Here is a 26,159-nt window from a genome sequence, read left to right on the forward strand (position 1 = left end):
AAGATGACAGGGCAAAGCTTAACTAATTATAGTTGTAGGCAATTCTTTCCTGTGGGGAGCAGAGGGCCCAGCATACTGACCCGGCCCCCTGTTCCTGACCAGGCCCATGTACTGACCAGGCCCCATGTACTGACCAGGCCCATGTGCTGACCATGCCCCATGTACTGCCCAGGCCCCATGTACTGCCCAGGCCCCATGTACTGACCAGGCCCCATGTGCTGCCCAGGCCCCATGTACTGACCAGGCCCCATTGCTGACCATGCCCCATGTGCTGACCAGGCCCCATTGCTGACCATGCCCCATGTGCTGACCAGGCCCCATTGCTGACCATGCTCCATTACTGACCAGGCCCCATGTACTGACCAGGCCCCATGTACTGACCAGGCCCATGTGCTGACCATGCCCCATGTACTGCCCAGGCCCCATGTACTGACCAGGCCCAGTCCATAGCGGGGTCTGCTGCCTCCTGGGGCCTGGCCCCGGTCACCACCAAGACACTTCCCAGCCCGGCCGGGCCCTCAGACATCTGTCCATTCCTGATCTGCCACWTAAGGCAGATCCGAGAGTGATCAAAAAGGACTTCAGAGCCTTCACATGTTTGGTAAGGGAATCTGCGGTGTGGATTATATTCTCCTCTGTAGTTCTAGTTGAAGGCAGCAACATAGGAAGAAATGGGCAAACTGAGTGTACGGCTCCACAGCTGGAGTCACCATCAAAATTTGGAGGATTTTGACAATAGAATGGTTCTACACAGAACCAGGCATGCTGGTATCAGACAGGATTCACCTTGCTCAGAAACCAATGGGGCTCACTGGCAGAGCTCTGAATAGATGTGAAGGCGTAGAGGGACAATATCATGCTTGTCCCTGGCAAGTTGTGAGAAGATACAAAAATAGAGGGACAGGGTGTTAGCAAGGGTTTTTTGCAGTGACTCTGGTGCTAGCCACCCTGGAGTACACCTGCAGTCTTAGGGAGATGAGCCATGGAATCCTAACAAAAGCCACAGGGAAATATCTAAAAAAAATAATGGGGTRTTCCCCTGGGAAGGCAGCTTTGTCACATGACATGTATCCTGGCAACTATCTTACCCAATATGCTAACATAGGAGATACAAAGAAACCTGATTTTGGAGAAGGGTTTCTCAAATGTTTTAAACCAACTACAATTTTTTAAAATAAATATACCCTTCTCTGTATTACTGCTGTCACAATTTCTGTCAGTGAAAAAATTTAAGTTAGGTTTAATAGTGTCTTATTTAGAACTTCATTTTCTTCCACATTTCTGTGTTACACAGACACACAGCAATGTATGTACATTTTAATGAGAGGATAATAGACACATCTAATAAAAATCCTACTTTCACAGAATTCAGCACAGAATTACATAGAGGCTTTATGCAATTACACATTAATAAACTCAGCAATGGGCTTTAAGTCTGAAACATGACAATTAAAAATGAAACTGGACACTTCATCTCCCATTTTAGTGGCTCCATCCAAGAAAGGAAAAAAAATACTTTCAGCTCAAGTTAAAAGGTTTGTTGATGCGCATCTAAAGGTAAGAACCAATATTTTTTCCCAAAATCCCCATAATACAACAGGAGGTTTCTTTAAAGAGAGGAAATTATGCATTCTTCAAACATGTTCATAGTCAAGCATCCAAAATTTCCCTTAAAGTCTTCCTTATGTTTATATTAAACTAGAAGTTTAGTTGGAATTATAATGCAATCTCATCATGTAGTCCAGTTTCACCGAGAAAATTCAAGAGCAAATAGTCCTCCCTRCAGCTTTACAAGATCCTACATTGGGTTATTGGCACTTCTACATTGTTCCTGTAGCACTACTTAATAAGCCAGCATTCTTTCCCAGCTCAGAAATATCTGTGAGGTGTTAACAAAGTTCACTACAGATTCCCTGAACTGACCACTAAGTAGGTGGATCCACCTTCTTTAGACTGGATCATAAAGGACTGAGGGATGAAGGGACTTCACTGGCTGTAATTGTTTTAGAGTCATTTCAGTTTAACTGGACAGTTTTTCCCTCCCCCCAGTCCCTCTTCTGAAATACTCACACACTGAAGTTAGCATTAAAAGGCTTACTGACTGAACAGTATGGAAAGCAAGAAAACAAGCAGCCCAGCAGTGGATAACATGTAATCTTTCACTCCAAGGCTCCCACTCATCTCCAAACTGAAGTTCCTGGGTGATGTGGGTATCCAGCGCTTGCTTCCAACCCCAAATCCTTCCCACAGACTCCCCAAGTGCTTTCAGCTAATGGCTGCTTGAGTTAAGATAGCAGGGCCCTGCCTGGTAGTCAGAGCAAGTGTAAGAGGTATGTTAGAGAAATAGTGGAGGCAAATGGTGCATTAAGATATCACCTATAKGAACTTCTCATGAGTATGGCACAAACAGAAAATGCATGTAGATCTATGAAAGAAGAGAATTAGATGGTCTAACAGGAAGCAGGTAGAAGTAATGAAATGTTGAAGTTTCTGTCCATGTGTAACCAAAAAGTCATTAAACMACCATAATTTTACTTTTTGAGGATATAGCAAATAACTTCCACGACCTGCTTTGCTTGTTATTCCACGCCCCACCAGCCCCCATTCTTCATCTCTTTATGTAGTGGTTTTTAACAGGTTTTGTAGAGAGCATCCATTTAACCTGCACAATTAAAGTTGAAATTTTATAACCAAGCATTCAACAATCTGATGCTGGTTTAGAAAGTCTGACTCTTAGAACAAAAATCCCAGCAGACAGTGATTGTGTTTGCCTTTGTGTTTGTGCAGCATCTTTGCACGATGCGAGCTAATTAACAGGTGACATTACAGCTGTGATCAAGAAACGGGAGAAAAATCCTGCCTGCAGGCTACGATTGCATATGGGRCAAACACTGGTATCCCTGTGGCGGTTGTTATGGATTGAGGAATAAGAATAATAAGAATTGCTGCCTGGGGACCAGAGGATTCATACAGTCATGGATCAAGAAAACTGCTATCAATGTTGACATGTTTTGCCCCGGTTTGGCCCTGGTCCCTTTGCCTATCCCCAAGGCATACAGATTAAGCAGTGAAAGTCATCGCAAGCCTGCCACACAAGGGGAATTTCACCCTACTGTTTGTACAGTGTTTTGCTGCAAACTGTCACTAAAGTGAGAAGCATTACTACTACATTTTCAGCTCATCAAAGCAAAGCTTGACATATTGTTTGTTAGCAAAACACAGAGTGCATAGAGATTTTCACTGCAGCAGCACCCCATGGGTTAAATCTAACACTATTTTCCCTGAAGTGGATTCTCTAACGCAGCATTAGTGCTGCTGAGTTCAGCAACATCTCAGCTGTCTGCTGCAAATGCAGTCATCAGCAGCAAGGCATTCCATGGAGTATGAGAGACAGGTAAAGGCAGAAAGGGCAATACACATTAAACAAAATAGATTGGATGTGCTGYTAGAACAAAAGCAGCACTGATTTCTCTCAATTGCCCCATTTACTGAGTGGGGTAGCAAGGAAGGAGGAGTATGTTAGGTTACAAAACTGCATAAGAATAAAGGCACTATTTGCTTCCTACTATAGGGTAATGTTAGTGAAATAGTGCAAAAGTTCATGGTACGGAGTTCTCTCTGTTGGTGGGGAGAGAAATGTCAGCAATATGTATCAGAGAGAATTATATCTGACCCTTGTTTTGTCAACCCTGGCCGCAGTTTTGGGAGTAGTCATACCGAAAGGGTTCTGTAATTTCTGTGCCACTTGTCATATCCTATCCAGTGCTCAAAATAATGATTCTCATTAAGCTTCCACAAAAATCTATATAATTCTGCTGCACCAGAATTATAATTGAAGCATAGTAATTAATAGCTCTTGGAGTACCCCAACTACTTAACTGATCTGGAACACAGCTGGTACAAGAAAACAAAAAGGCACTGTTTTATAATGTGTCTTTTTCATTAAAAAACTATAGTTTAGGCAAAAATAAGAAAATATCTTAAACAGCCCACATTGAAACATGGTAGAAATYAAGAAATCTGTATGGTCTGAGCTAAGGTGTCGTTTTCAGCACTGCTTTCCATCATTTTAGAAAGAGTTTCCCAACAAGGAGGCCTCACACAGCAGTGATGCTGGTGGCACTGTAGATCAGCAGAACCAAGGAGAACCTAAGCCTCTTCTCTCTTCCATAAGTTTCTTCAGTGGCAGACAATAACTTATCTGTGTAGTAAGTAATTGGAATGAATTTTACCTTCCACTGGAGGACAATATCACCCCTATCTGAAAGCAGCTTTTTCCAAAGAACAAATCTTGTGGGAAACAAGTACCTGGCTATCTGGTCTGCATGACAGCACACTTCGTTTGGGTGGCAAGGTGGGTACAGTGGTGGTATCTGTGGAAGACCTGGGGCTGCCCCATTCGGGACATGGCCAGTTCCTGCACATTCCAAAGGACCAACCACAGGACACAGCTCAGCCCATCAGTGAAGCTAGCAGCACTTCTGTGAAAGCATATTTTAGAATGGGAAAATAATGTGCAGACTTTAAAGAATGAGGAAAAAAGTGTGAGAAWCAATTCTAACAACACCAAGGTCAGTGAAGGCAAAAGAGATGCTTCAGAAGCTGTAGGAGATAYTCTCCTGCAGCCTGTGAGTTTTGGAAGAGATCATGATGGAGTTGGTATTTCCCTGGACCTCACAGAGAGGATCACACCAGAGCAGATATTCACACTTCAGCATGCAGATGATTCTAGTCCAGGGCAGGTTGATATTTCCTGAAATACTGCTGCCTGTGAGGAGACCATGTTTATGTACTGCAGCCCTTGGTGTGCACTCATGCAGGAGCAAGGAAAAAGTGTAAGGAGAAAGGTGCAGTTGAGAGAAGCTAGACCCTCCAAAACCCCCATTACCCATGTCCCCTGCACCACGTGAGGTAGGGAGGAAGAAGAAGAGACAGGAATGAAGCAACAAAGTTGGGCGAGGAAAAAGTAAAGCCGGGGAAGACATTTTAACCTTCATCTTTATTTCTTAAAAGCCAGATCTATTTTAATTAGCTATAAATCAAATAAATTTTCCCCAAGTCAAGTCTTGTCTGCCTGTGATAGCAATCTCTAAGTGATCTCCCTGGCTTTGTCTCAACCTACAAACTTTTCCAATTGTATTTTCTCCCCCACTCCTGTTGMAGAGGAATGAAAGCATCTGGGTGGGCATCTGGGAGCCAGCCAAGGTCAATCCATCACAGACAGTTAGCACAGGGGCAAAAAAGATGAGGACATGACTCAGACTGTATTGTTCAGCACTGCTTTTCCTCCAAGTCTCACCAGTTACTTGCATATGGATTTGGTGAAAAAATCATCATGTCATGCCCTACCAGTATCAATGTATAGATCAGGACTTAAACTACTAAGTTGAACAGGAGTCAGCTACCAAGGCAGCAACCATCATTTCAACAATAATGCACTTTTGTCACTCTCTACTGGAGCTGGGTCAATTTGGAACAAAAACGTTCATTTGTCTTATTGAGTGGATTTTATTTTTTTTACTTTTTATCACTTTTCATTCTAATTTTCCCTTCTGAAATGTAAGCACTTTATTTCACTCACTTTCTACATACATTTAAGAAAAATGGGTGCCAGCAGTGTACATTTTCACATAAAGCTAAAAGTTAAATTGATTAAATATTTCATGCAGGCAGGAAGTGGATGCATATGTAACCAATAAAGCAGCAATACAATCGATGTCTCTGACAATTATAAAAAAGCATAAGAAAATCCCAATCTTCTTGAAGATGCTAAATAGCTTGAAATTGGGTGCTGGGTAAACTGGACAGGTTGGATTACTTATTAATCTAGTTGTAATCAGTTTAACAAGTGTGTAAAAGATTAAAAAGTCTATACAATTATCATTCCCCTGAGCTAAGCTATGTCCCTTTGCTTTGTGAGGCTGTTGAAAAACTCTCTGCCATTGTATGATTTAACAATTCTGAACCTAGTGTCCCTAAAGAGATAGAAAAATGTATGTATCAGCTAATTTAATTTTAGTCAAGAATGTGTAGTGAGAAAGGGAGGAAGGTCTGAATGCTTTTTTCATACCTATAGTATTTGTAAAAGACTGTGCCATTTTTAATTGTAAATGTTTTAAAGGACAGACGAATGGCAGTTTATCTCACAGGAGCTTTCAAAGCAGGGAAAGAGAAAACTGACAGTGGTGGCCTAGGGAAATAAAAAGACTGAAGGCTAAAATCTAAGTGCCCTTAACCCATATAAACCCAAAAAAATCTCACTATGCCAATGAAATCATTCCTAAATTTGTTTTTGTATATGTCCTTATCAATAGTCAATGCAGTCATCTTTTCCATATCCATCATCAATTTCCATTGCAGCTTTCCAAAGTATTTGCTCAATATAAATGAAAATGTGATTTAGATTATAGGTAAAAAGGTGAAGTGTAATCTCACAAATAAGACATTGAGTAACTAAAGACAGTGATGAGTTCTTCCSTAGATCTCTTAATAACAGCACATGAAATAACTGATTAATCTGTACCAAGGAAGTAGGGGACTATATATTRGGAAAATATCTAGCTAAAAAGAGAACTAAGCATGGAAACAGCCACCAATATACTGAATTGTTCTTTATTGGAAGTATCTAAGAACAGGGCATAAAATCATCTGCYAGAAATTATTTGTCAGTGTTATCCTTGTCCTTCATACCCCTGTCAATTCAAGAAGAAAAGCTACCAGTGAAGGGTAACAGAAAAACAGCCTAATGTTGTACTCAATGTCCAGAATTTGTAAAAAAACCTGACTAATTGTTAAGAAAATATTTAAAAAAAAAAAAAAGTCAATCACCTTGACATTCTAGTCTCAACTCCCAGAGTGAAAATGCTCTTGAAATCCTTTCCCTCTACTTCAGTGTAAGTTAATCAATCACACCTCAACAATCCTTTTTGCATCAGTTGTGCCAAGTCTCAAAGCATTTCACAAATAATAGATAAAGCCCTGTGACACTGAGGAAAAACAATACTGTATGTGTTCACAGTTTGTCTCATGTAAACACTACCACAGAGATCCTAGTAAATTAATTAAATTCAGGAGTAAATTCAAAAGCTGATTAAACAAGCRCTTTGCCATATGTGCATCAAGTAGGTATAATGATTTGTCATCAGTGTATTAGAAAATTTGCAAGTTCTTCTAGGGGGCATGCTGTTTTCCACTATACATTACAAACTGCCAGTCTATCTGTTGCAAGATTAATAGACAGACATAAATTAGACTCCTTTTTTTGTTGATTATAAAGGAAAAATATGATAACCATGTGTAAGCTGCTCTTATTCACAAGAACTTCCAGATTCTGACCCAGCCTCTCCGCTGTCAGAACCGCAGTCTGAGCATGCCCGTAAATTTAAAACGCACTGCCCAAGAGTTACTCTCTTGCAAACACAGCCTTAGAGCCCCTGCTACTGAGGCTGTGCAAATGTCAGGTAAACAACAGGAAGCCCAATGCTGGCTTGAGCAGGTATCTGCCAGAACTTATTCACTGACATTAAAAAAAAAATGTCTGCAAAAGTCACGGTCATGGGATGCTGGGATACTTTCCCCTCCCTCCTCCCTCTCCCAGGCACTGTGCTATTCTAATGCATACGTGACAGCTCACTGGTCAAAAGAATGGATGTGCTAAGGCAGGACATGAACTCCAGGAATAGCTGAAAGCACCAGGGTTTTTTCTAGTTTGGCTTCAGGACAGCAGTCCTCAGGGGCTTCCCAGCTAACACTAGCATTAGCATGAAGATGCAATGCTACTGACACCATTTGTAGCACTACTTACAGAGCTGCCAARTCCAGATGAATACTTGATAGAGGTTTGTCTTGTGCTGGAGTGAGATTGTACACTCACTGCTGGAAGGTAGTTTGAATTTTGTTGCCCTTGCTCTGCCTTCTCTCTCTCCTGGCCTCTCTTCCACCCTGCCCTCTTCCAAATCCATCCATCTGCTCTTGTCCCTCACTTCCCTCCAGCCGTGCTGGCAGCGTGGGAGGTAGCACAACCGTAACTCCCTGTTCAATTCCTCTTCTCAGCACTACCCTTCCAATTGCCTCCGATACCTGAGCGCATGTTCATGTGTGACAGGGTCCATCAATGAACTTCAGGTATTGGGAGAATGAAAAATAGAGTAGAAGCATTACAGTGAGGAGCAGGAAGTATTGAGAAGAGATTAAAAGTGATTGACAGGGGCAAGTCCCAAATATGGAACCCTCCTGCTTCAAGATTGGTGACTGTGTTTGTTCCAACACACTCATTGGCAGCAGTGCTATCATCAGCTTTGTGCGGCTATTTATAGCGAAACTGAATACAGAGAAACCCATGAAAAATTCTCACCTTTCTCTACCTGAAATCAGACTTAAACCAATAGATCATGCTAAAACCTGTTTCCCTAGAAAAACATTGGTAATTCTTATCCTCTTATCCTATTCTTTATCCTGCCTGAATTGAGAGTTCTAGTTCATGCAGGTCTCTGCTCTGTCAAGAGCCAAATAGGAAGCAAGTGCTTTTGGCTCAAGCTCTAGCGGGGTAGAGATGACTTATGAGAAAGAGTTCCTGTCAGCAGAAATGAACATACTATTGTTTTTCCTCATGAGGTAACATAYAGAAAAGCTAGGTTTTTGTCAGTATGGTACATGAACCAGGCAATGCACAGTTGCTCTCTGGTTCTCTGCAAATTTCACCCTTCAATGAACAACAGACAGGTTGAACAGTGATGCTGCTGCTTATCCATAATCTTTTTACAGACTAAACCAAAATTTTTAATTGCATCATCATGTGCTTTGAAAGAAACAAGCTGTTTAATTTTCCTCAGTAGGAAGTGTCCTGTGAATCCAGGAACATTTAAGCAGAGTCTGAATCTCCTACCACAAGTTTTCAGTGTGTTTCCCTCCAAAGTACTCACAGGATGATGTAGGGTCATGGTTTTTTGCTCGAATCTTCCAAATGTCCTATGTCACGCATTTGGAAAAGAAATTCAGCCAGTAGTCTCATGGACACATAAACTAGTCAAGGAAACCTAAGCCTTGCAATTTAGCATTAGAAAGCCTGTGTACAAAGGGAAGAACATTCTCATTGAAATAAACCTAGTGGTAAAACAACCAAGTGAAAGAGACAACAAAAGCAAAGATTCATGCTGGCCTTCCTAGAAGGAAACTATCTAATCTACACTTGGAATGTGATTAATGCTGGCTATCTTCCAGAAATACAGCCTGGAGTGAAGGAATTTCTTGATCCTCTCAGTTGTGAGAAGGAGACTTTAATAGCCCCACTGACTGACCATCAGGCTAGTGGTGTGTCCCCCAATAYAATTACTGATTAGGATCTACAGAAAAATACTTTGAATTAAAGCAAATCTCATTAATGCTATACCATTTCAATAAGTGATAMTTTCTCAAACTTGCTGTGAATCAGAAAAAAAAGTGGTTTTTTCATCATGTGATGAAAAATCATGAAATCATGTAAGAAGCGTGTTGCTTGGGCTGTTTTTGTAGTTCACTGAAGTTACACTATTTTCATAATCTGAGGATCCAATCTATTTTGTGGTCTTAAGTTCTTATACATATTAATACTCTTAGTTAAAGTGAATGGAAGTTTTGCAGTACTTTAAAAACTTATCTGGAATAGCATGAATACATATAAGATATGTAGGATGAAATTAATCTGTGAAGAAAAGATCTTTCACAAGAAAAAGCAAGTTACTGGAAAAGAAAGTTACTGCTTGAAATGCACTTGTTCAGCATAGTCATGTTTATATTCTCTTATTCTAAATTCTTTATATTGCACACATTTTTCTTTACATTTTCGGTGTGTAAGTGAGCAGAAATAACCCTTGCCTCATTTCTTTCCTTCGCTGTAACTTGGAATACATCCCATTAATCTATCAATACAGATGTGGTCAGTGCAGCCTAGAGAATAATTCTGCTGACCCTATAACAAACATTTACTGACAATTCTCCTGGCCCCACAAATCATATTTGACCATATATTCCTAACCTTAACAGATCCTCAGAAACTTAGAATACCTTAGAATTTCAGATATCTACTTATATTTAGCTGTTTTATTCACCAACTAAGTCACATTCAAATGGTGCAATTCAGCTGCCCATCCCCAGYAATAGGATATTCTAATTGGCCTTAAACTGTTGCTCCAGAAAGGCAGAGSTGTCCCTTAAGTCCATTATCATATATACCAGGCCTATACAAATATCTCATCTACCTTAAAGCCCCTTAAATGTCATCAGATGCCTATTTTTAGAAAATGGAATGAACAAAAAATGTCTGGTAGCAATGAGAAATTCAGGTCACAAAGTTCCATGTCAGTATGTCATTGTCACCCAATAAAGAGGCTCTGTTTCTTATGGAGACAAATTAGGCTGTAGCATCATGAAGAGGTAACTCTGGTGTTTCTGCTGTTGTCATGACTGCTGCTACTCTACACCTCTCTGCCCAATGCTTTCTTGTGCAATCCAGACTTAGCAGTCTTAACATTTAAGTAATCAGTGAYAGATCTGAGTTAACCTAAGAGAATGTCTTTGAGATATGTGAGCTGCTTCCTGCATTTCAGCTGGGAGCTTCAGCAGTACCATTTCTTTCATCAATGAGGTTGCTCACACACAGTAGCTAGGGACTGTCTTGTGTTTCTCTAAGATGAAATTTGAGAGGTTAAAAGCCCTGGAAAAGCTGTCAGTATGTATTTTCTGTTTTCAAATCATGCTGATATTATTATATTGCAGTATCAAGTGAGAAATCATCCAAACACCCTTCAACAACCTATCACTGAATCTTCAAATTGTTAGTGGCACAAGTTTAAGGTGCCAAAATCCAAAATCCTCATCCAGTAAAGTCAGTAGCATGTTGTTTTCCCTTCCTAGAGAAGAAAACATGAGTCAGTCCTGCTGAGATATGAACATATGTCTCTAGCAAACCTAGGTACTACAAGCCTGATGCTTAAAGGATTGTGACGATCMTGTAGGACAATTATAGCAAAATAACTTGTATTGCTTTCTAAGAAGATTTTTTTGGTGTTTTCTTTTGTTATCCCCTACTAATTAAACAGTCTATTCTCTGCAGCCAAAAAAGGGTCACACATTCATGCATAATATATGGATTACCAGAAAAAGAACTGATGCCAATGTATTAAATGCATCTACTTGGGGACAGAATGGAGGAACAAATTAAAGAAACATTAAGCATGTTTCTCCAATGAGACTCACCAAATAAACAGAACATCATCTATGAAAGATGCTTAATTAATGAGATAAAAAAAWTTATAATATGTCCATGAGATTGTTTATACTGTGATTTAGTTTTGTTCACAGAGGAAGAACTTGATACATGCCTGAGGAACCAACAGAGAACACAAAGATATTTCAGGGCATTTTAAAATATGAACTACAATACATGKCTTCTTCTAAAGGGCAGAAAGAACATCACATGCTTGAAAACAGTGAATATTAGTGGAAACAGCCAAACTCATCTTTATGTCCACAYATTTCTTTTCAGAGCATATTCACCCTTACCATAGGTGCAGTCTATTCATTCTGTGTTTTCCACACTTCTGGAAGCAGATCTGACTCTGTCACATTTTGGTTCACTCTTTTGTAATCCATATTTCCTGAAGCAACTCATTTTGTTCCTCCTTGCTAGGTCTTTATTTCTTTTCAAATGTCTTACAAAAATTTCTAATAGCAAACTCACACAAAATGCTAGACCTAAGTATGTATGGATTTAAAAAAAGAAATTGAACCACACCCAGACTTTGATCACTACTCCTATTCAGGACTCCAGATCCTAAGTGCAACATGTTTCAAGCCCTTTGATATACGTTATATCTCTCACCTTTTGTCACAATTCCAGCTTGCAACAGGATCTTCCCTTTCCATTTAAAAACCAGAAAAATAAAATTAAGCCAGGCTTGTGTATTCTCTTCCACTTTTTTATTCTCTCATACAGGTTTTGATAACAGATTCTATCACCCTACTAGCTTTAATTTCAACTTCCTACACCATGATATAATCACATTGAAATTTCTACCCTAACCTCAAAATTGCACCAATGTTCTCCTATGCTCACATTTTAGGACAACTGCATAACATATAATAACACATGTACTTGAGACACTTTGCCAATAGAAAGATTTGTAATAGCACAAGAATTGTATTAGCAATTAAAGAAAAAGATTTAATCTAAATTCTTGGTTTCTGTATTCCCAAACCAAGGAAACAGTCCCTAAATTCTGTGACCCATCAAGAAAGTAAGAGATTCATGATTCAATTTTAAAGTATAATTTTATTTAAATAATATGAGTTGATATTTGATTGTGAGTAAAGCAACCCAGAAAGTATGTTTGGAGAATAATAGTAAAAGGATTGGTATTACCACCCTAAAGTACAATGGTGTAGGATATGTGTTGTTCTCACCTGTTGTTTTATCTAATAGGGGTAACAGGTGTGAACTGCATGGCACATCATTTATGAAAATCAGCTGCTTTATCTTAGAGCATGTTTACCATTATATTATAGACAAACAACAGAAGAACAACCGATGTCTCAGGAATTGCGAGATGAAAGCAGCCTCTGTTTGACAAAGGCCAGGTCCCAGGTTGTTTTTAACTACTTAGAGAAAACAAAAACCAGAGATATTCCTATGAAAAAAGGTATTTTAAAAGGTATTATTTAGCCTTTCGCTGAATGTCACTTCTTTTACATAAACTCCTATATAAAAAACAGACAACTGCTCAGCATTCATATTCTCTGCTTCGGCCTTTCCTATTACACTGAAATTAATATAAAATAAGGGTTAGGCACTAGAAGCACACTGAGTTCTGTTATACTCTACCTGTTGAATACTAGTATGTTGCTTCCCCCTTTCTTATATTCACCTCCTCATTTTTCCCTCCCCATTTCACTCCAGGTGCTTACCCTATTTAGAGCACAAAATCTAGGGCCTCTATTTCCCCAGTGATTCCCAATAAGGCACTTCCTTGCTTTTAACTCAGCCTGCGGCAACAACACAGTTCTTTTAAAAAGAATTCCATGTTGCTCAAATTGAAGTGAGTGGTAAAAGTCCTAGCTCTGGATTAAATCAAGAGGATAAGAATTAAAGTGCATTGCCATCTATATGCACTCTTCTGTCTGAAGACGATATAGTCCACACAAATCCACATAAATCCACATAAATAGCTACATAAATACCAAAAGCTGAACCCAAACCTGCCCAATTAAAATTGGTATCATATATCTTTATCACAAGAGCAAACTCCATCACTTCAGGTAGCATCAGTTTTTTCAAGAGTTGCCCAAGGGACTTTTCTGTGCAAAAGCCATTAATGGATTACTCTCGTACATATAGGCAAAAAAGAGCTTTGGTATTCCTCACTGCAATTACAATCCTGTCCCAACCTCTCCCACTGCTGACAACTCTTCTTAAGACTTACAGCTTCCTATTGCCTTTGATTTTCTCATTCCCTTTTTCTCACAGTATGGATGACATCTTAATGATACCCTACCCTATATCTTTCTTACCTTGACTAGAGTTCAGTCTTTCTTCACTACTCAAAGAAATCTCCTGAGTCTTTTGCTCTGCCCCTTTCTTACTACTAATCTTACTTTTCTGAATTTGGCATCCTAAAGACAGCAATGACAAAATTAATTGCTCTCTGCTGTCTTTCTTCCTCTCCTCCTAATTCAGTTTATCTTCCTATCTCTTACCACACTGGTGTCCACAGTACTCATCTGTCTTCCCTGAAGGCTCAACATAGCCTTTACTAAAGTTCTGATTTTTTCATTCTCTTCTGTTTGTTTTTCAAACTCTTCAAATTTTATACATTACTGTATTTGCCATTATTGTGTCTACAGCATGAAGTTCTGGAAGTGCCCTCCTGTTTGTCCAATTTAAATCCTCCTTCAAATATCTCTTTTAAATAAGCTCCCTGCAGTGTTCTACAACCCATGTTTACTAGGTACAGCAGAGTCCCAGTCTATCAGATGTGTGGGTAAGTAGCCAATTCAAATTTGTGACACAATCAGGACAGGGTCAGTGGCCTCTGACCAGGGGTCATTTGTGGGGATCAGAGCTACTTTTTCACACATTTCAGTTTCCCAGAACAGTCTTCATCTTCTGATCTACTAATAACTGACCAACTAGTGCAGAAACATACTGTCTAGCTCAGAGATGCATTTTACTTCTCTTCATGTTTCTTGTTGAAAACAGAGGACAGAAATGAACACCTTTGTTCYACTCATCTACGCCTTTCTAATCCAGTCCACCTTCTGCATTGGTCTCTTTGAATAAAAGAACAGAAAAAGCAGGTACTGCAGCAATTTGTAACACTTTACCAGCAGTTTAATTTGTATTGAGTAGCTGATGTTGAAGATTTTCCAGTCATCATGGGATGATCCAATCCTGATAYCTGCATGAAGGCATTTGAGATTCAGCTCATTGTTCCACATATAGGTGTCCAATGCCACTTGAAGTGTTTCAAGTGACGTGAAAAATTCTATGGCATGTGACAAAGGACATATGGAAGACTTGAGCCCCTCTGACGCAGCAGCTGGGGAATATCAAAGGTGTTTAGATACTTCTAAGGGGGAACTCAATTGGATGCTTGCTGTTTTCAAAGAAGCACGTGATACTAGTTTCCTCTAGCTGTAAAGTGCAGAGACAACCTTACTTCTTAATTGATGTGATCTGTGTATGATGACAGGCTGTTTTGCTCCCTCCTAATTGTTTTAGCATTTAATTGCAATGCATATGCTCTTCTTTCAATAGCAGATCTTAGATTGCTCTAAACAAGTTAATTATATTTCACAACACCCTTGTGCATTAGGGAAGTATTAATATTCCTGTTTTGCAGTCTAGGAAAAAGGGAGGAAAAGAAAGGGTAAGTGGCTTCCTGAAGGTTAAACAGTAATTCAGTACAAAATTTGAAAAGGAGTTCCAGACTCTCAACCACAGTTTGAATTCCCCACAGACCATTAACTCCCACACTAAATGTAAGGATGGTAATAAATACATGATTTTAGAGTTTCAAACTGCAAACAGTGTATATGTGAACGGATGCAGGAACCTGAATCAAAACTTCAGAGTTCCAAAACATCAGTGTAACATCTGGGTATCCAAAAGGCTTTAACAATTCAGAAACTGCAGGCAAGGAGGAACAAACAAGACTGAATTCCATCGGCTTCCTACTAAGAGCATCRCTAAGACATCCTTCCCTTGAAAAAAACATCTCGCCCTGAAAGACAGTCATATTTGGGGATAATTACTAAGCATATTTGAAACTGTCTCATCTATCTTTTTTTTTTCTACAAAAAAATCCATTTTAAGAAGAAAATTTTTAGAAAATTAGTTGATATTACCATCCAGATGTTTCAGACAGGATGAGAAACACTCTGTTTTAAGTACTGTATAAAAATATATGTGCAAAGATATTACAAGCCAATTCGAGCACAGACAACAGGTGGGTGSAACAAACAGCAGGGGGACTGTAAAAAAAAGGAGAAATATGAACAATAATTATAAGAATTAGTGTCTTCATATGCTRTTATAATCTTATATTCTAGACAGTATAGATGAGAGGCTGTATGAGGTATGAAACTAAAAATCTGGTCTTTCATTAATTTCAGTTGTTACTACTTGACCTCAATTGCATCTAATGGGAGAAGCAAAAATCAGAGATAGGCAGATCAAATGTTTTTTGATTGAATACAAACATGGTTATTCCACCAGTAACAAAAATAGCAAGCTTTTTTTTAACTGTAAGGCTGGATACTGTGATATCCTACCCAACGTGTCCAGTGCTCCCTAAAACGTTCCTTAAAGTACCTGCTTTTTTACTCATTTTCTTACCCTATTCACTCACTGTATATAAATGGTATGGTCTTCAATCAATATATAGCAAATTCTAGGGCATATTTCCCAGTGTATTGTTAAGGCCAAGTCCCAGTGACTTGCGTGATGGAGTTTGATCTGTTTGGCAATGGTTTTATATAGTTTGATTGCCTGTGATAGCATGGTAACTTCACCATAAGAATCTAGACCCTATACACTTCCAGATTTAGGAAATACTTGACTTATCTAGAAAACACACTCAGCATTTACATGTAACACAAAGACATACTTGGTGTCTGTGACACATAAAGATAATACACAACATGATAAAATCACTAAGACTTCAGTCTCTAAGCCTTGCTTGGACCAGTTTAACGGCTAAGAAATCACTCTCATTAACTGTGTCAGAATATCCTTCATGACAATTCTATTCTTTTAAACCCCTTCTCTCCGCCAAGTATTTCTATGGTATATTGATCTTTGCTAATGTGAACTGAAAGTACCAGTTTTATGCCAGTTGAAGCTTAGCAGCAGCCTCTAATCTATTTATCTACGTAAAYCTTTATAGTTTAGTCATCGTTAAATATCGAGCATTAATTAATTTCYGACTATCATTCTGACCTGGGCTCAAACCAGCAACATCATCAATTTCACAACAGCCATATCTACACAAAAGTGGTCCCRGCCTTTTGAAAAGTGTATAGTTTCTAGAAAATATTGCCTGGAATAATCAGATCTAAACAGTCTTTGAGATACCATAGTTCTCACTTATGTCCTTGGGCTGCTAGCTGGCTTGCCAGCAGCATTGGTTGATCTCTTCCAAGTATTGTTAGCACAATTATCACCATTCCTACTAGACAAAACTATGGAAACTGCATGTTTTTTGGCTGACAACCAGAACAGGGCACAATCATAAAACACACCCTGAAATGAGCCTGGTATTAAAGTGTGAATATTAACTGGACATGAGCTGTGCTTCTAATATTTAGATTCTTTGCATCCCTCCACCACCAATGTTCTATGTGTTGTTCTTTGTATCTGAGAAAAGCTATTTCAGCTCTTAACTCCAAAGATAACACACAGACGCAAAACATAACATCATTCTTCACAGGTTCATGAAGAAAACAAACTACATATGTGACTGTAAATCAAATTCATTTTAAAGCTTTTAGTTAAAGCTAAGATTTTTATTAAGATCATTGCTGACATTTGTATCTATATAAGTATGTTTTTGTTTCAAAAATAATAGAACTCATCTTCCTTGTCTTTGACACACACAATTCTTCAGTGGGACTATGTGAGTACAGTGTCACTGCACTGTTTCTCTGTTGGTTAAAGGATTGGGCCTTAGACAGCTTTTCTTGCCAAATTGCCTTTTTTTCCATTCCACCAAATCTTATCTATTTTCTGAATCTCTCGGAGAACTAGAAAATAACATTTTTTGCTTTCTTCTTGGCTATAGATCAGAAACCTATCTGCCTGCCTAACAAAGTCAATACACTGAGGGGAAATAACTGGTAGGATTCTGCAGTTTTTAGCAGGCATTCAGCTTGGCATTGAAGAACCTGCTGGGTTTGAGGTCTTTTAACTGCTACAGTACTCTACAGTTTTGTCACATCAGTAAATTGTGGTCAGCCACCTGTTGGATCCATATGCTTTAAAGCTGATTGCCAAGCAAAGGAGCTGCACACAGAATGTCATCCCTACATCCTCCCGTGTGCCTTGTCAGAGGAAAGAAGGAAAGAGCTTTTTGCAATACATAAAATGGATTAAAATTAAGCTGCAGCAATCACACATTCAGCGTGAACCTGGGTAGAGCAAGTTTTCACCACAAAGAATTTTGACCCTAGGATAAGGAATATACAGTTATTTAAATAATCTGTTAGCACTACTATCCATGGGTTTGTTGGGAAGATGAGGGCAGAGGAGGCTGATGTGTCGATTTCAGCATTCACCTAATTAGAAGAACCAAGGCTTAAAGTAAAGCTGAACTGTGTACACAATAGATTGTTCTGCTGTATTCCTTCTATACCATGAGAAACTGTTTCTAATGTTTCATTTTGTAAATGTGAGGGCATGGATGATGACAGGCAAATTGACCACTAAAACCAAACCTGTGTAATGAAGAGAAATAATCAAAGCCCATGCTATCACTTATACTTCCTGCAAGCACTGCTGTACAGCGACTGGCTGCCAGCAGTTCTGCTGCAAAACTGAGCAACGGCTTCAAGTTGTTGTGCTCCTGTACCAATGCAAAGAAATATGACACACCGGTACACAAATTACCAGTGGAGCTTTTCCAGTCACTTCTGTAGGATGCAGATTAACTTCTTCCCCATGTCAGGCAATGAGAGTATGTGATTACAGTTTATTTTTAAATACCATTTGGATCATTTTATTGAAAACCACTGCACTGGCATAAATCTCCTTCCATCATCACACAAACACTGACTGATTCCAAATGTACTTCTATAGTCAAACAAACCATCCACTTGGGCTGGTCAGTTGTTAAAAGGACAGAGTAAAGAGTGTAAAAGTCCCTTTAGGTTCCATTATTTAATGTGTCTTTTTATACCACCCACACTAAAGGTCCGTCCACACTAAATGTTATATTGTAGCAGCATTTTGCTCCAGCCAACAAACATGTGCCGTGAAGGAGCCCTGAACAAGCAGTCCTATCTGTGTCCTCTCCTGTACCASCCATTTAGCAGAGACAATGATCACTAGAAACAACAAAGGAGCCACTGATAAAACAAACAATGCTGTGAGCCAGAGATCACTGCCATCCCAGCCAAGTTTGCCATGAAAATACTCAAGAAAAAGGGAGTGGGGGGAGAGAAGAGAGATATCAAACACAAAACTGTAAAACTTACACCTAGAAGAGATTTTACCCACTCAGCCACCCAACGCCACATCTGGGTAGTATTTTCTAATGCACTGCAAGGATTGAGGCAGAAAGACTGAACAGTGCACATGGGAAACAAACATCCAACACCTCCTCCCATTTGGAGTCAAATAATCTCCTACGAGTCAATAGTCACAAGGAATAATAATTGTTATTATTGTAGATATGATAGTAATAGAGAATCACCAACCTTGAGGATCCCAGTTCACCTGTTTTCTTGGAGTCTCAATTGGAAATTTCATTGCTTCCTTTTTGCAAAGGGAGTAAAAAGAATTAAATAAATTCCCAACCTTCCTGTCTCGATGCTGCAGTCAAACAAATTAATTTCAAATTATAGGGAGCCTGCGCTGTTTGACAGAGGGGAGCTGGTGGTTGCCAAGGAAAGAAATACACAAATAAATCGAAGAAGGTGGGGAGGGGAGGGGAGGGCAGGGGAGTGGAGTGGAGGGGTTTGCAGGGACCCCAGCACAGAGAGGGGTATAAGGGATGGACTGAGAATGTAGGGGAGCAGGAGCAGAGCAGACTGAGATAGGCAGCGGGTCCAAGGTGCTGCTGGCTCCCGGGGAGGCTCCCACAGCTGTCTCGCCCCATCCACCTGCAGATGTCAGGGTGGCGGGGTCCCCGCTGCAGTGCAGCCCCTCTGCTGCGCCCACCGAGGGGCACCGGGGCTGGCGAGAACGCAGGCTTGCAAGGATCGGGGAGTCGGCCAGCCCCCCACGCCCCCAGAGACACCTCCCACACGTGCACACGCTCCCTAGCCTCAGCCTCCCCCCAAAAACGAGCCCACCTCAGTTCAGCCCCGGGCATTAGAGGGGTAGCAATAGTCAGCCATAAGGAGTGAGCTGCAGCAGCATGGCTGGGGCGAGGCWGGGGCGAGGCTGGGGACCACCCCGGCTCAATGCAGCAGCAGCCTGGCTCGCCCAGGAGAGCCGGAGCAGGAAGAGAAGGAGGAGGAGGGGGGAGCCACCCTATAGCTTTGGAGGGAATTCACGGAGCCCCTCTCTGCACTGGCTTAAAAAGGGGGTGGGGAGAGCCTGCGAGTCCCTTTGTAAGAGGCAGCGGCGGGGTGCCTGGGGAGGGGGCAGGCTCCGGCTGGTACTCACTGGGTATCCTTCCCGAGAGGGGGATGCGGGCTTGTTTGGCGGAGTTTGCCGCCGGAGACGCGCTCGACTAAGCTACAAGCAGCAGGAGCGGCGGCGGCAGCACATGGCAGGAGTACGGCAGCATCCAGAGGCTCTGCAGCGCAGGGGGAGGGGAAGAGCAAGGGATCGCAGGAGCCCCCGCAGGCTCTGGACCAGGACCTGGTACCCCGAAAGCCAGGGGACCCYGCTCCGCTTTCTGTCCCCGACCCGCACTGTGGCAGGGACAGACACTTTGCAGCAAGGCAGTGCTGGGCACAGCAAGGCTGGAAGATGTGGCCAAACTGCAGGGAGGGGCAGGAAGCTGGAGACCCCTCGAAGCCCCCRTAAGTTCTCAGGGGCCTTCAGGGAAACTGAGGACACTTGTGAAATTACCAGGCACTTGCTGCTTTACAAGTCTGCATTCACCCTCCTCTTCCTCCAGGCTTTCTCTCAAACCCACAACAGGCTAGGAACACCAGAAAGGTCTCCAGTTCCAGTTACAATACATGCCCCAGATCCCCTCCCTTAGCCAGGAAAACAAAACCCCAGCCCCTCTGGGGGCCTGAAGGAAAACTGTGTGAAGTTAACCCTGTCCTGCCTATTCTTTTCCACAGTGCAAATCAACTCTTTGTCTGAAGGAGATCATCCACGGGGGACGGCTTACTAAAGAGATCCACAAATTCTCGTGTGTCATGCTCAGAGACCCATACCAGAATCAGTCAAGAGGTCCATAGACCTGAAATTTCAGGAAACATGTTTGTGATCTAAACCTGGTGCCTGTAATAATTTGTGCCTTGCTTTTTGCCTTTTTTTTTTCCTCAACTGCCCTTTTTCTGTCTTGCTTTCCTATCTGTTGCTCAAATGTTACYTAACATTGTAAGACCAAAAGGAGACATCTGCCTGGATGAAGAAAAAAACCCCAAAACCAAAGCAGCCAAAAATGTATGGCTCTCCTCAGGAAACTCTTTCTGTGGAGGTTGGCAGACTCTTTTCACATCCATATTCTGAAACTAAATCCACGCTTTTCCCCAGTCTTTGTTCAACCCTAAACAGGAAGAGGAAATCAGTACTGGGGAATCCACCCTTTCATTTAGTGGTGGTGTGCAAGGTCCTGTAAAGCAGCATGTAGTTTGAAGAAACTAGATGGAAGTAATGCAGCAAGTTTTCTTGGGGGAGGTGCTGGGAGTCTCTCCTTCCCCTAATCCAAGCACCCCTGTGGCTCTTGTTTTGTGCTGTACAGGAGGAGGCGGGAGAGGCTGCTCTAAGGAAGGACATGGTGAGAATGATAATGAGCCTGCTCAGTCAGACTTGAATTTGAGATGATTGCAATGATGACATCAGGAGTACACGGTATTTCCTTTGCAATCAAGACATGATGCATTCTGAACACGATTCAGGATTTCTGTTGACATCTGCAAACTGAATGGGAACAAAAGTGAGGGTAGGCTCTGCTAATTGTGCTGTGTAATCGCTTGAATCATTGTTACAGTAACCTAAAAGGCTTCAAAGAAGCCTTTTCAACCCCCAACAAGATCAGCTATCAAATAGGTATCAATAAAGAGCTATTCATTTATTTATACATACATATATAACATATATGTGTGTAAACAACWTTTCCTTAGTATTTGAAGGTTTCCAGCTTACTGGCATGTTCCTTGTGCATTACTAGGGAAAACCTAACACAGACACAAATATTACTCAATTGCATCACCCTAACCCAAGCATTACCTTGTCTCTCTGCCATAACTATCAGCAGTTAACTGATGAAATGTATATTCTGCCACAGACTCCTGTGATCACCTAAGATACTCAAACTGAAACAATCCACTGAAAAGCCAACAGCATTAAAACCCTGCTAAGATATGCAGGAAGTCTATAGTCTTCAGGTAGCTCATTACCAGAAACGTGTCACTACTCTTACTGTCTGAAGAAGGGGAATTTTCAYGAGAATGGCATTATGGAGACATCTCGTATTTGTTTGATTTACGGTGACACTAAAGAGATAATAATGACACAATACCATATTCATGTTTCTTGTGTCCCCTTAATGTTCTCAGCTTCCCAAAAAGTGTCTGTAATCTCTACATACCTGCTCAAGCTGTATGACTGAAAAACCTTGTGGCAAATCAATTGTGAACTGTCAGGATCGTAAATTCATGGCATCATGTAATTGTTTTGCAATTTTTTTCCATGTTATGATCATGGAAAACTTGCTCAATTATTTCAATGCCTCAAACCTGCAGTTTTATTGAGTGGGCCAATTTATTCCCAAAGTAACTAATTTAAAATCAATGGGGTTACTCCAGAGATAGATTTGGCACAATGAGTGCATCTTTCACTGACAGCACAGCTGCTGCATAGAAACGTAACTATTATCCTATGCAAAGAAAAGGCCTTTCACCCCTCAGTGATGTCATATTCTTATGACAGGCAAAACTGGTGCCTTGAAGCTATAGAGTTTCAAGCTGTTACTCTGTCAGCTTTTATAAGCCAARTGGATTCAGTAATGCTTTATGTTTAAATAAAAGATCACCAAGAAAAAAATTCTAAATGTAGCATGTTCAAACTATTTTAGTAACTGGATAAGAATTTTCAGGATTTGACTGGTCTTCCTAAATTCTTCCTTCTCATTTAGGGCTTATTGTTCAGACTAAATGACCTCAGAGCTGGAGTTAGTTGAGAATCAGTGCCTTACAGGACAGGGCATGTGACAGTCACAACACAACAGAAAAGAGGCTTTCTATTACAAGCTATCTCATTGAAAAAAAAAAAAAAAACCTAAGTGCTCTTTTACCATTCATTAGTAATATGGCATGAGTGATTTAAAAGTGAATGTGATGTAATTCAAAGTCATAGAAAAACAGATTAATAAATACCTCTTATACCTACTTAAATCCAGTGAGTAGGAATGGAAAAATGACTTTCCTTTGAAAGTGGATAGTAATCATCTGTAACTTGTATGTTCCATTTCTTAGATGCTCTGAAGAAATGAGACATGGTTAGATAGAAGTCTAGACAGTCTTTGTGTCATCACTTAACCATACACTCATTTGTGTATATAACTATTCAGATTATGGTTAACTCTATAGTTTGAAATGTGGTATTGTGAAGATTATTCTTCATTCAGTTTATTGCCACAGGAATGCTGTTATTTACACTGAGACCAAGACAGCAACCCAAGCGAATTGCATCCTGTTCTTTATATTCTATTGACCCATTCTGCAGTAGTATTAATTTGGACATGATCCAGTGCAGAATCCTTTATAATGTCTTTACTGTCTAGGAAGCTTTCTGTTGAGGAGAACGTTTAAAGCCTTTTCTTTAGGACAATCTGAAGGCTATYTTTTTTCCAATAGTTTACAGGTTTAGTGTCATTAGGAATCAGAGAGTTAACTAAGAATCAGGACTGTGCAAGGAAAAGCAACCTGTTATCTTTATTGTCTTCTATTGCGTGGAGTTTCTTATCACTTTTTAAGTTATAGCATGCAGTGTGTCACGTTTTCATTATTTCATGGATTATCCACAGAATAGAAAATGTGCTGATTGGCAGAAATGGTTTCATTGAAAACAGTGAATCTACATGAGGCAACTACACATCAGTAATAACCTTTGCTGGGATGGTACCATAGCCTGTCTGCAGTTCCTTTGGCCAGTGATTCTAAACAGAACACACTATGATCTTGTCTCTCACATCCTCACACATCAATCATCTAAGTGCCAGAAGAGAAGAGGGGGTTCACCTGGTTCACAGTTTATAATCATCTTTATCATCCTTGGTTCTTTGCTGATACCCATTCCTCATTAGCCAGACTCCAGCTTTCAGACACCTGTTATATCAGTCTCTTTGTATGGCTAGCAGGGACAATACTGTAGTAGTTATCTCACTTTAAAAAGTAGAACTTTAAAAGTTCTATCTGGAAAAGTACATACACATCATTAGTGTATTAGTATATGGTAGGGTTTGGGGTTTTTTTGTCATGTAAGAAATTATTCACTAAAATTGCAAAGCACTGAGTCTGTCTGAACCCACTTACATCTGTTTCACATGAGTTTAATTTTACTTCAGTTCAATTACTCCTGAATCATACTCGAAAGAGAACCATAATCTGGCTCTCAGTTTTTCTATTATGTCCCTGAAGAATGTTCATAAGATCAAAGGCTGATATTTGACAAAAATAGCAAGCCTGATTAATAAAAACAAGCCACCAAGTTCATTTTATGGCAGTACTATTCTCTTCCCTCATGTCATTTTTCTAAGATTTCGTACTTGATAGATACATGAAACTCCACCTTAGCCAGTTGATAACTTTCCTCCATATTAAATAGGAAATTTGGGAGTTAGTTTTCAGAGATACCTTTCTTTGCCATTCACACCAGTAGCAGTCACGCAAGGAAGGGCGCAGGCAGGAGCCAGCCCAGCCTGACAGCAACTTTCAGGACCCTGGACAGGGACACCCTTGGCCACCCCGGCCGTCCGTCACCCACTGCAGCCACCGCCCGGGGCTGGCACCGCCCGGGGCTGGCACCGCCCGGGGCGGGCGAACGGGGCTCTGAGCCCCGCTGGGCATGAACGTCCTGGCCCCGTGTGAGTCCGGCCTGCCAAGGCAATGCAGCGCCAGTGCAGTGCCAGTGCAGACTTGGTAAAAGAACGCAGCTGCAGGCACGGAGGAAAAGTAGCACACAAAATATCCAGAAAGGGAAAATGAGAGGCAGGGGATGAAGAGCGATCAATATCAGRAGCATAGTGACCGATGCATGGGCAACCAGGTTAGTGATGAGGGCAAAAGAGAACAGGAATACACCAGTACTTGAAATACAAATGAAAGATTGAAGAGAAGAAAGATCTAACAYGAGAGGGGTAAGGATAAATGGGCGGGACAGACTCCTTAAGACAGAATGAGGGATAAATAAGTGGAAGGGTTTATTGCACCACAGAAATAYATTAAACCATACCTGCACAAGTCATTTAAGGAATCTAATAAAATTGCACTACTTGAGTAGAAAGAAAAGGAAAATAGAGCCAAACTCCCCATAGCTTTATATATATGCTTCATGTTCCAATGTTCCTTTGTTTAAAGCATCCAGATATAAGAAATAAACTTACAAAGCTTTGCACTTAGGAGATACAGGGATCCTGGGCAAGAGTGCAGACTATTTCCTGTATTGCTGCCTAGCCTACCTATTTTCTTGTTACYCAGCAGGACCAGTAGAACTAATACAGCTACATGGAAGAATGCTTATCCGGTGGTCTGGCCTGACCTCCCACAGACATGACAGCAGCCTCATCAGCCAGTGAGGCAGGATCAGGGGCTCTATACACCAAAGATGTTAATGCTGGTCTCACAAGCATTGTCTTACTACCCATGTTGAAAATTTYCACGTTTCTTAGAATCAAGTATTCCACTAACAGCAGCTGTTCCTTTCAGTGTTTTACAATGCAGTATATCATATCAGCAGCCTATATAATGTGGGGATTAATGCAGCTATAGAACAGTTAAAGCAAAGAGGAACAGTCTGCACAGACACCATTCACTGTGACCAGTCCTCCTATAGCTTTCAGTTGTGCCTGTTTCTTTCTCCTCTGAGCAGCAAGGGAAAAAAGAAGCTATACTGAGCATTTGAAGYGCTGACTACAACTCTTGCATTAATCATCATCACTTTTCCAGTACTCAGAAGAGCTTTACTACTTTCTAAATTTGGTAACATATTTCTCACATGGCTCGAGTAGTAAGAAGTAGTTCCCAAAATGTGAAAGCAATGGAATYGAGATTAGAGCTGTGGAATAAGGAATGAGATGAGGCTTTCTATTGAGTTTCACTCCTTGTTCTGTCCCACATTTTCCCTCAACCTTGTAGCCCAGAACATGCACTTCTTCAGTCAGATGTAGAACTTTTGAAATTACTAGTTTAGCCACTTTTTAGAAGGTGAACACTCTGAATTGCCTGTGTCTCTGTATCTGCACACCATTGGCACCTTCAATGCTGGAACTCTCRGGGGAAAATTGCTTTGAAACAGGATGATATTTCAAGCAAAATCGAATCAATAAATTATTATTCTGTTGTAGGAAGAGTGAGGGCTGTGCGCTGCATGACAGTTAGAAATCATTAATATTAATTGTAGAAACAGTGTGTCAGCAGTATAACAATCATGAAAACAGCTCATGACTGAATGTCTTAATATACTTGCAAGGAAAAAGCTATTGCTGCATTTCTGAAGAAGTGTAGCACTGCATCCCAATTTGAGTTTCTACACAAATTGTACATACATAAGCATCTAGAGTCAC

The 26,159-nt window shown here is 40.6% G+C and overlaps 1 protein-coding gene across 1 annotated transcript in view; it reads right to left on the minus strand.

Annotated features, from left to right (window-relative positions):
• KCNK10 (potassium two pore domain channel subfamily K member 10) overlaps positions 1-18,997 on the minus strand; it is a 53,439-nt gene extending 34,442 nt beyond the window's left edge. The window contains exon 1 of the mRNA XM_057371045.1: positions 18,946-18,997. Coding sequence (XP_057227028.1) covers positions 18,946-18,997 — 52 coding nt within the window. The remainder of the gene's footprint in view (positions 1-18,945) is intronic.
• Positions 18,998-26,159: the final 7,162 nt, after the last annotated feature.

Source organism: Malurus melanocephalus, unplaced genomic scaffold (assembly GCF_030028575.1).
Source record: "Malurus melanocephalus ecotype Western Australia unplaced genomic scaffold, MMel_1.1 scaffold_0, whole genome shotgun sequence".
NCBI classification, from domain to species: Eukaryota; Metazoa; Chordata; class Aves; order Passeriformes; family Maluridae; genus Malurus; species Malurus melanocephalus.